General features: G+C 54.4%; 1 protein-coding gene across 1 annotated transcript; it reads right to left on the bottom strand.

Annotated features, from left to right (window-relative positions):
- Positions 1–6,892: 6,892 nt before the first annotated feature.
- LGALS7 (galectin 7) lies at positions 6,893–9,121 on the bottom strand. The gene is made up of 4 exons (XM_075537230.1): positions 9,059–9,121; positions 8,533–8,621; positions 7,573–7,774; positions 6,893–7,030 (listed from the first exon to the last, which is right to left on the bottom strand). The coding sequence occupies exons 1-4, from the start codon at positions 9,071–9,073 to the stop codon at positions 6,917–6,919; spliced, it is 420 nt and encodes a 139-aa protein (XP_075393345.1). The 5' UTR covers positions 9,074–9,121; the 3' UTR covers positions 6,893–6,916.
- Positions 9,122–9,351: the final 230 nt, after the last annotated feature.

The following is a 9,351-nucleotide window of genomic DNA, read 5'->3' as shown; positions in this document are numbered from 1 at the left end:
TCTCCACCTTGGTCAGCTTGTTATTTTGACAAAGTTACACAAAAGTTTGTCAAGACCGTGGACTTTTCTTGCCAACTTTGGAATTGCCTCTTGTACTTACCCAAATGACGTAGCCAGTCAGTTCCTAGGCATTTACAAAATACATCTTTATAAGGAGGGGGGAGCGGGGAGGGAGGGGAAAAAAGGGGACCTGATGCCAAGGGCTTAAGTGGAGAGCAAATGCTTTGAAAATGATGAGGGCAAAGAATGTACGGATGTGGATGTGCTTTATACAATTGATGTATGTATATGTGTGGATTGTGATAAGAGTTGTATGAGCCCTTAATAAAATGTAAAAAAAATACATCTTTATAAAGACTGAATCACAGCATTCTCTACTCAGGGCCACCAGCACCAGAAGCCCCTCAAGCCACCCAGCCTGCAGGGGAAGGGACTCCAGCCCCCAGCGGTGAAGTACTAATGCGCTCAGTGGCGAGAATGCGTCTCTGGAAAACACGAGGGGAAGCAGCCAGGCACAGAGAACATGTGCTGTACTTTTGTGTGTGTGTGTGTGTGTGTGTGTGCTGTACTTTTACAAGAAGTTCTGAAGCAGAAAAAACTACTCTCAGTGAGAGAAAGCAGTCCCCTGGCTGCCAGGGGCGTGGCTGGGACCGTCTGTGTGGCTGGGCAGAGTGCCTGCGCTTTGGCTGGGGTGGCGTGGCACTGCCACGCTGCCGTTGTGGGTCAAACGGAGCAGGACCCTCGATGATCCAGGCTAAACCGGACTGTGTGTCAATTGCATCTCAAAAAGCTTGATATTCTCAAACCAAACCAAAACGCAATTTCTCAGTGGCTTTGAGCCCACACGGGAGAGTGGCCTGCTCACTCTGTGGCCCTGAACATGCCGCGTCACTTTGTTGTGCTTCAGATTCCTTATTTTAAAAAACAAAAAACAAATACAGAATGAGAGTGTCTCCCACACAGGATGTTTTGAGTTTTGACTCACATGTCACCTGAAATGCAGGTATTTACCTTGGCGCACTGCGGCCAATTGCCCCAATCCAAATCAGAGGGAGAAAGAGATGTTTTTACTGAGAAGGTATGGCTTTGAGGCGATCACAGCAGGACAAAACAGACTGTCCTGACGGTACCCCATTGGAACTCGGAGTACAGAGAGAAGATATCCCCTTGGCTTTGGAATTTACAACTTGAGGAGCCATGTATAGATGTTGTCCATTAACTCAGGTTTCAGGGTAACCTCAGGCAATAGCTGTTGACCATGAGCAACAATACCTTGTTTCCCCGAAAGTAAGACATCACCGAAAATAAGACTTACTTACAGTGTGCCTCTCGCTGAAATATAAGGTATCCTCCGAAAATAAGACGTCCCTGAACATAAGGCCCTAAGAAGCTACCGTAACTCTGGACTCTGGACCGTAGTGGAGGGCGCCACTGCACAGCTCACTGTTGGCCACAGCGCAGCCGGAGCAGACAGGAAGTGCAAGGCCTCTTTTAATGAAATAATAAATGTGTACCGTATCCTTCTTCATGGAAAAATAAGACATCCCTGAAAATAAGACCTAGTGCGTCTTTGGGAGCAAAAATTAATAGGAGACCTTGTCTTATTTTCGGGGAAACAGAGTAAAAGGTCCAGAGCAGTAGGGTTCTTTAACTCTTAGGCCAGTCTCAGAATGTCATTGTCAACTAACTAGATAACAGGGCCTGGCTTGTAATTACTAATCATCAGGCAAATAGGAGAAGACTCTCAGCGTGATCTAGCCCTTTGAGATGCTATCCCCATCCAACCTGACAGCCTTTGAGCAAGATAATGAGCTATAAAAACTCCAGGGAGACTGCATTCTGTATCTTAGGCTCACTGCAATTTAGGAAGGGAGATTTTCCTAACCACGCAAAGTAAAATATGCTTGGGTTACACACAAAAAGACAGACTTGGTGTGTAACATCCAGCAGAGATGCTTCGTCTTTTGCATATGCCCCGGTGCTCCTAGAATCGGTGGCATGCTGGGTTGCTGACCACAGGGTCAGCAGTTCAAATCCACCAGCCTCTCTGTGGGAGAAAGTTGAGACTTTCTGCCTCTGTCCAGAGTGGCAGCCCCAGAAAAACAAAGGGACATCTGCCCCCTGTCCTGAGGGGGTTGTCCTTGACTCCTGGCAGGAAGTGCCTACAACAGTCTTGTGGATGGAAGCAGTTGATAAAAAAGTAACCACGGGTTAGAGACAAAGATTAGATCACATCACAGGGAGGAGAGGCGGCAGTCAGTCGCTTGGGAACATAGCATTAGTGTTGACCATGAGTCATCAGAAGAGAATATCTGTTGAAAACAGGAAATGGGCTTGGGTACAGGAAATAGTCCATGGGGAGAAACAGGCAGAGAATGGTCCGTGCTGGGGCCTTAGAAGGACCGTGTCTGGAGGGGGAGGCTCAGTGACCCCCTTGGCGACCCAAGGCCTGGGGGCTAGCGTATAACAGGCCACAGAACAGGGGAACCACGGGTTTCTGTGGGTGAGAGCAGAGGTGACACAGCATCAGACCCCTACCGTGTGTGTTTATCCCTTTGGGTCTTGGCACATTTGAGGACTACTGTGACTTCGTTGTCCTCGGTCCTCACTCTGCCTATGAGCCACCCTGGGGCTTCCACAGCCTGACCCGTCTGTGTATGAGCAGCCCCCAGGTCCCCACTCCCACCCCTGGCCCTTGACACCTCTGGCCCCGAGTCTCCCATCTCTACCCAGACCATTATGAACGGTCACTGTGTGGGCATGGGTCTCCCCCCACTTGTCTTGGAGGACCATGGGGCAGGGGTTCTCTGGGTCACCTTGTGTCCCCTGCACTGTCGGGTATGAAGGCAGGTACACAGCGTTCATGTGGTGAAACCCAAACCAAAGTCCCTGCCATGGAGTCAATGCTGGACGCATAGCCACCCTATGGGACGGGGTAGAACTGACCCTGTGACTTTCCGAGACAGGAACTCTCTACGGGAGTGGACCTGCTGACCTTTGGGGTTGGGCAGGAATTCATACATTACCGTGGTCCTGCCAGAGAGAGATTTACTTTTACAGGGTGGCCCTAGACAGAGGCTCTCCAGGGACAGAAAAAGGTGTAGTGATAAAGGGTTCGTGCCTAGACACGGCGGGCCCTGCGATCCCACCACCCACTGCACCCAGCGCCTCGGGCCCTGGGCAACACCGCCGGCCGCCGCCAGGGACCGCCCGTCGCGCAGGGCGCGGGGTGCTGCGCCCCGGCTCAGCTTGCAGACTGAGTTGGGCTTTGGGACGCTGCCACCAGCCGCCCTCTGTCCCCCTGCGCTTAGGGCGCGGGCTCGGCGGCGCTCACGGGGTCCCTGGCCTCCTCCCGCCAGTAAACGGGGCCACAAGGACCTCCTGGGAACCTTGATCGCTTGTGCTGGGAGCGGGGGCGCGCTCCCCCGCCCCGCATCCGAACCCCTGGGCTGGGGCTCCAAAGGATCGCTGGGTGGGCCTCGGTGGAAGAGGCGTGGTCATGGCACCCCAGGGTGGCGGGGAGCCGGGAGCCCGGCCGCCCTCTCGTCCCACGCCTGCTCCGCCTGGCAGCTGCTGTGGCAAGCGCGTCTGGCCCGAGGCGCCACGAGGTGGTACCTGCCCAGACCCGGGCGGGTGGAGGCGGGGAACAGGCGACGCCCAAACCGGCTCCCGGCCCACGCCTGCCCACCCGCCCCGAGGTCTAGAGAGGAGGGGCGGAGATGGGAAGGGGGGTGCACTGGAAGCCTTGGGAGCGAGCGGATGGGGTCTCCCAGACGCCAGAAAGCCTGGGGACCCTCCAGAGGCTCATTGTCTCCCCTGTTTTGCTTTAAAAATCATTTTATTAGGGGCTCATACAACTCTTATCACAACTCATCCATCCATCCATTGTATCAAGCACATTTGTACATTCATTGCCTTCATCATCCTCAAAACATTTGCTCTCCACTTAAGCCCTTAACATCGGCTCCTCATTTTCCCCCTCCCTCCCTGCTCCCCCTCCCTCATGAATCCTTGATAATTTATAAATTATTATTTTGTCATATCGTACACTGTCCGACGTCTCCCTTCACCCCCTTTTCTGTTGTCCGTCTCCCAGGGAGGAGGTTGTATGTAGATCCTTGTAATCGGTTCCCCCTTTCCATCCCACCCTCCCTCCACCCTCCCGGTATCGCCACTCACACCCCTGGTCCTGAAGGAATCATCCATCCTGGATTCCCTGTGTTTCCAGTTCCTATCTGTACCAGTGTACATCCTCTGGTCTAGCCAGATTTGTAAGGTAGAATTGGGATCATGATAGTGGGGAGAGGAAGCATTTAGGAACTAGAGGAAAGTTGTGTTTCATCATTGCTACGCTGCACCCTGACTGGCTCATCTCCTCCCCGCGACCCTTCTTTAACGGAATGTCTGGAAAACCTCATCCCTTCAACACCTCATGATCACACAGGCTGGTGTGCTTCTTCCATGTGGGTTTTGTTGTATCTGAGCTAGATGGTCGCTTGTTTACCATCAAATCTTTAAGACCCTAGACACTATATCTTTTGATAGCCCGGCACCATCAACTTCCTTCACCACATTTGCTTATGCACCCACTTTGTCTTCAGCGATCCTGTTGAGAAGGGTGAGCATCATGGAATGCCAGTTTAATAGAATAAAGTATTCTTTCGTTGAGGGAGTACTTGAGTGGAGGTCCAATGTCCATCTGGTACCTTAATACTAAACCTACAAATATATGCAAATAGTTCTATTTCCCTATCCCCATATATATTTACATATGTACATGTCTTTATTTAAACCTCTATAAATGCCCTTTGCCTCCTAGTTCTTTCCTCTATTTCCTTTTTTGTTTCTTTGTTTGTTTTTGTTTTATTTTATTTTTTTTACAAACCCTTGTGTTGAGGGCTGACTTTCAATAGATGGGAGCCAGGGAGCTGCTCTGCTACTTACGAAACCCCTACCCAGAAGCAGGTCGTCTGCGAATGGTTTAGCACCAGGCTTCCCATGAACGTGTGGTGTGTGACAGGCAAGGGGGCGGCCGCCTTTCCAGCCGCAACCCGTTTCCCGGGACAAGGGGCACTTGGCACCGGACCCTGGTCTGACGCGGGTGCGCACGGCCACCATCTGTTGGGGACAGTGGGGCGCCGGCTATCCGATGTCAACCGAGGCTTCCCTCTATTTCCTTTGACTTTCTTCTTGTCCCACTATCATGTTCAACCTTCATTTGGGTTCCAGTAATTCCTCTGGGTTCTAGTACCCTTTATCACGCCCTACCAGGCCTCCTACACCCTCCTCACCACCGATTTGGATCACTTGTCCCTGGGTTTGTTAACACCACTTCCTTTCCCTCTACCTCCCCGTCTTCCATGGTGCCCCCAATGGTTGGCCCCATTGTTTTCTCCTCCAGATTATGTATTCAGCCTGTCTTATTTACACAGGCCTGTGGAGATAATAATATGCACAAAAACAAGACAGAGCAAAACAAAGCAACAAAAGTACACAAAACAGCAACAATAAAAAGCCAACAACGAAAAAACAAAACAACAACAACAAAAGAAAAGCTTGTAATTAGTTCAAGGACTATTTGTTGGTCTTTAAGAGTGTTTTCCAGTTGAGTCTGTTGGGGCGCCAAGCCCTGACCCCAAAGTCTATTTTTGGTATTCCTTGGGGACTTCGTGGCTCTGTTCCCCTTGCTGTTCTATTGCACTCCCTTAGTGTTTCGCCTCAGTGTGGTGGGATCAGATCGGGTGCAATTTCCACACTTTGTCTCCAGTGTTGTCCCCTGTAGGGCTATGGGTCAGTGAGGGGTGTCGTGTCTTACAGTGGGGCTGGTCATATGGTCCTCTCTGTGTATTGGCTGCTCTGGGTGGAGATATCGTCCTCAAGGCTTGGTAGGCCAGGTTGTGCGCCACTCTCTTATCCTCTCCATTCATTTGCTCCCATGTGCTCTGATCAGACATGTCCCTCTCCCGGAGCTGCAGATTCATGCTGTCCTCTGAAATAAATTCTGGGAGGAGGGGCAGGTGTCCTTGTAGTTGGGATTAGGGTAGCCCCTCAGACCTCTCCCCGTCCCCTGTTTTGGTTTTTTTTTACTCCCCTGCTTTTTTATGGGCCCACTTTGGGGTCCCCTAAGCCCCTGGAGGGGATACCACTACAGTCTCCCTACAAACACCCCCACTGCTTCGGCTCAGCTGTTCAAGTGAGGCCTAGTGAGTCACTTCTGCCAAGTGCAGCATCGGAACAAGCCGGGGCCACCCTTCCCACCAGATCACAGCCCTCCACAGGCTTCTCTTCTCTGGCTATACTATTTATTTCTAGTTTGTCTTAGTCTTTTTTTTTTTTTTAACTAAAAGATCATTTTATTGGGGGGCTCTTACAGCACTGATAACAATCCATTGTATCAAACATATTTGTACATATGTTACCATCATTCTTTTCTAGACATTTACTTTCTATTTGAGCCCTTGGTCTCAGCTCCTCTTTTTGTCCCTCCCTCCCTCCCCCCCCCCAACCTCGTGCCTCCTTGGTAAATTATCTCCCTTCCCCCACGGTTCCTGTTGTTCATCTGCATAAAGGGATGCTTGCAGTGGGAGTGGAAGGGCCTGGGGGCACAGTGGTTACTCTCTGGGCCGTCCACTCACAGGGTCAGCAGTTCGCATCCACCAGCCGCTCCTCGGGAGAAGGACGGGGCTTCCCACCACTTGGACACTCACAGAGGCATTTGCACCCTGCCCTAGAGGATCACTGTGAGCCCCAACGGACTCAAAGGCAGGGAGGTCCTGGATCGAGATGGAGCGATTGCACAGCCGTAGCACAAAGGCACACAGGCACAGACTGGGGACTTTCGGAACCATGGCTTTATTTGTCCTCCACGGGCTCGAACCCACCCATGACCCACCCCCAGCCCCCACCCCTTCCCGGCTCAGAAGATGCGTACGGACTGCAGCTGCACGTCGCCGCCCACCTCCAGCATGCGCACGCAAGCCAGCGGCATCCGGTGCCGAAAGTGGTGATACTCCGCGTCTCCGACCACAGCCTGCACGGACGGACGGACCAGGGCCCGGGTTAGACATGGAGTCCGCAGGTTCTCCCCGAATGAACGCTGGCTTTCTGAGCCCGGGCGGGCGAGTCAGCGGATCCCGCACTGGCACTCAGCGCCAAGGCTGAGGCCGTGCTTATTGGCATGAAGAGCGCAGACGAAAGGGGTCACGTCTCGCCCTCGGTTTTGGAAGCGTGGAAGTGACCCCTCGCCTTGGGACATTTTCCTGGACCCTGCCTCCCACCCCACCCTTTCTCCAGGCAGAGCCCAGATGATCTGGGGCGTCAGGTGGGGGAAGGGAGGGCCAGCCTGGGGCCACACCCTTTGGGGACACCCCTTCGGCTCCTCTCGCCTTGGTCCCTGGAGACATGGTCTACATGGAGAGCTGGTCTGGGGTGGTCCCTGCCTGGTCCTGGCCACGCCTTTGCGTCCCCACTGGCACCCTGCGGGCCAATCCGCCCCAGCGCAGTGTCTCCCCCAGCCCCCTGCCGGGGGGGCCCAGGGGGCCCCACCCCACGCCCACAGCAGGGTGGACACACCTTGAAGCCGTCCTCAGTGGCGATGAGCAGTACTTCGAAGGGCTGCCCGCGGTTGAAGGGAAGGCCGGTCCCGCGCTCCTCGCGGCCCCAGGCGCCCTTCTCCTTGCTGTTGAACACCACCTCGGACGAGTCCAGCCGCGGGTTGAAGTGCAGCGCGGCGTCCGCGTCCTGGCCCTCGCTGCACAGCAGGTTCACGTGGAACCTGGACCAGAGGGGAAGGTGGGCATCAGGACCGCCCAAGCAGGTCAAGGGCCAACTCTGGGGGGTGGGGGAGGGGGTGTTGTGGCTCATCCCCAGAGCACTTTGCAATGGATGGCTTCAAACCCCCCACCCCCGGTCTCCATGGAAGGGAGTGGACTGATTGGCCAGAAAGACTGGATCTCCAGACCACCCAAGATTTCAAGGGGACCTGGTCACAAATTCTCTCAGATCAGGAGTCCTTCTTCCCCAAGGCTAGGGACTTCCCAAGACGTTGTATTGACGGTTAGGATACTCCCAAATCACAGGAATCCCTCTTCCCAGAAGGCAAGGAACCAGAACCAGGCACCCCCAAATTTCCCCAACAACCATGATGCACAGAAAGCTTAGGTTCCCCAGACCCGGAGAGTCATGGGGGCTGCTTGCCAAGAACGTTCAGCCGCCCAGAGCACCTGACAAGCAATAGTTTATTAGGAGTTAGACTTTAAAAAAATCATAGGAACCCTAAGATTGCCCTGGAATTCCCAAGTTCCCTAAGGGTGGCTGGTGGACTCCCAAGTTATGCAGTCCTGGGGTGAGCAGGCGGAGGCTCCCAACGGTCAGCCGATTGGGTGTGGCTGCCTGGGAGGCCATGGCTCCTGTAGACAGAGATGGGGTTGGGGAACCCCATTTCTTGGCTGCAGGAACTCAGGGGCGGCTGAGTCTGGGGTGGGGTGGAGTGGAGGGGCTCCCACCCCTGGTGGTTGGGTTCTGAGTTCTCACCTGCCAGCATTAGGGGGTACCAAGCCTCGGATCCTCAGCACCGTGCCTGTGCGCATGCCCTCGGGCAGGGAGGTCTTGTGGGGGACGTTCTGCGAGAGGAGAGCATTGTGAACCAGGGTGAGCCGCCAGAGACAGAAGATGCAGTAAAAGCAAGAACAGGGCAGATGCAACGGAAAACAGACAAAGGCAGAGATGGGGACAGAGAGCCGAGACCGGGAGAGAGAGGGAAAGAAGAGGAGAGAGAAGGCATTCAAGAAACACACACACACACACACACACACACACACACACAACCAAATAAAAGTCTGAAGATGGAGAAACCAAGAGGGAACCACAAACAGGGAGATTGGGAGACCTGGGCTGGGGGTGGGGTGTGCAGTACAGGGACCCCAACGCCTCCCCATGCCCAGTGGCTCCTTTCCAACCGGACTTCTCTGCCAGCCTCACTCCCCCAGCCCCCCAGCCCCAGTCCCCAGCATGGCCCAGCCCGCAGACGGTGGGTCCCCAGCCCCTCCTGCAGGCTCACCATGCTCTCCGCCATGGCACCAGAGTGAGATGGGCAGTGGTGGAGGACCGTATGGCGGGGAGGCCCTTAAGACAAAGAGGGGTGGGGCCAGCCCGGGTGACTCACCACCCCTTCCCCCGCCCACCGCCCACACCTGGCACAGACCCCGGCCCTGGGGCCAAACTGGCACTTCACCACATCCCGGGGTCCCTGACCCCCCCCTCCACTCACTGGGAATTCCTGGGCCCACGACTCTGTCTCCTTCGGGCTGACAAGCAATCATGGGGACAGTCGCTGCAGCCTCAGGGCCAGCC

Source organism: Tenrec ecaudatus, chromosome 18, assembly GCF_050624435.1.
Source record: "Tenrec ecaudatus isolate mTenEca1 chromosome 18, mTenEca1.hap1, whole genome shotgun sequence".
NCBI lineage: Eukaryota > Metazoa > Chordata > Mammalia > Afrosoricida > Tenrecidae > Tenrec > Tenrec ecaudatus.
This window is presented reverse-complemented; position numbering and strand designations above follow the sequence as displayed.

What these genes read in the sequence shown, in the direction of transcription:
- LGALS7 (XM_075537230.1), bottom strand. An exon ending in GTACCCCCTAATGCTGGCAG is followed by an intron (nt 7,775 to 8,532) that starts GTGAGAACTCAG and finishes CCTCTGGTCCAG; the next exon opens with GTTCCACGTGAACCTGCTGT. An exon ending in CCACTGAGGACGGCTTCAAG is followed by an intron (nt 7,031 to 7,572) that starts GTGTGTCCACCC and finishes CCGTCCGTGCAG; the next exon opens with GCTGTGGTCGGAGACGCGGA.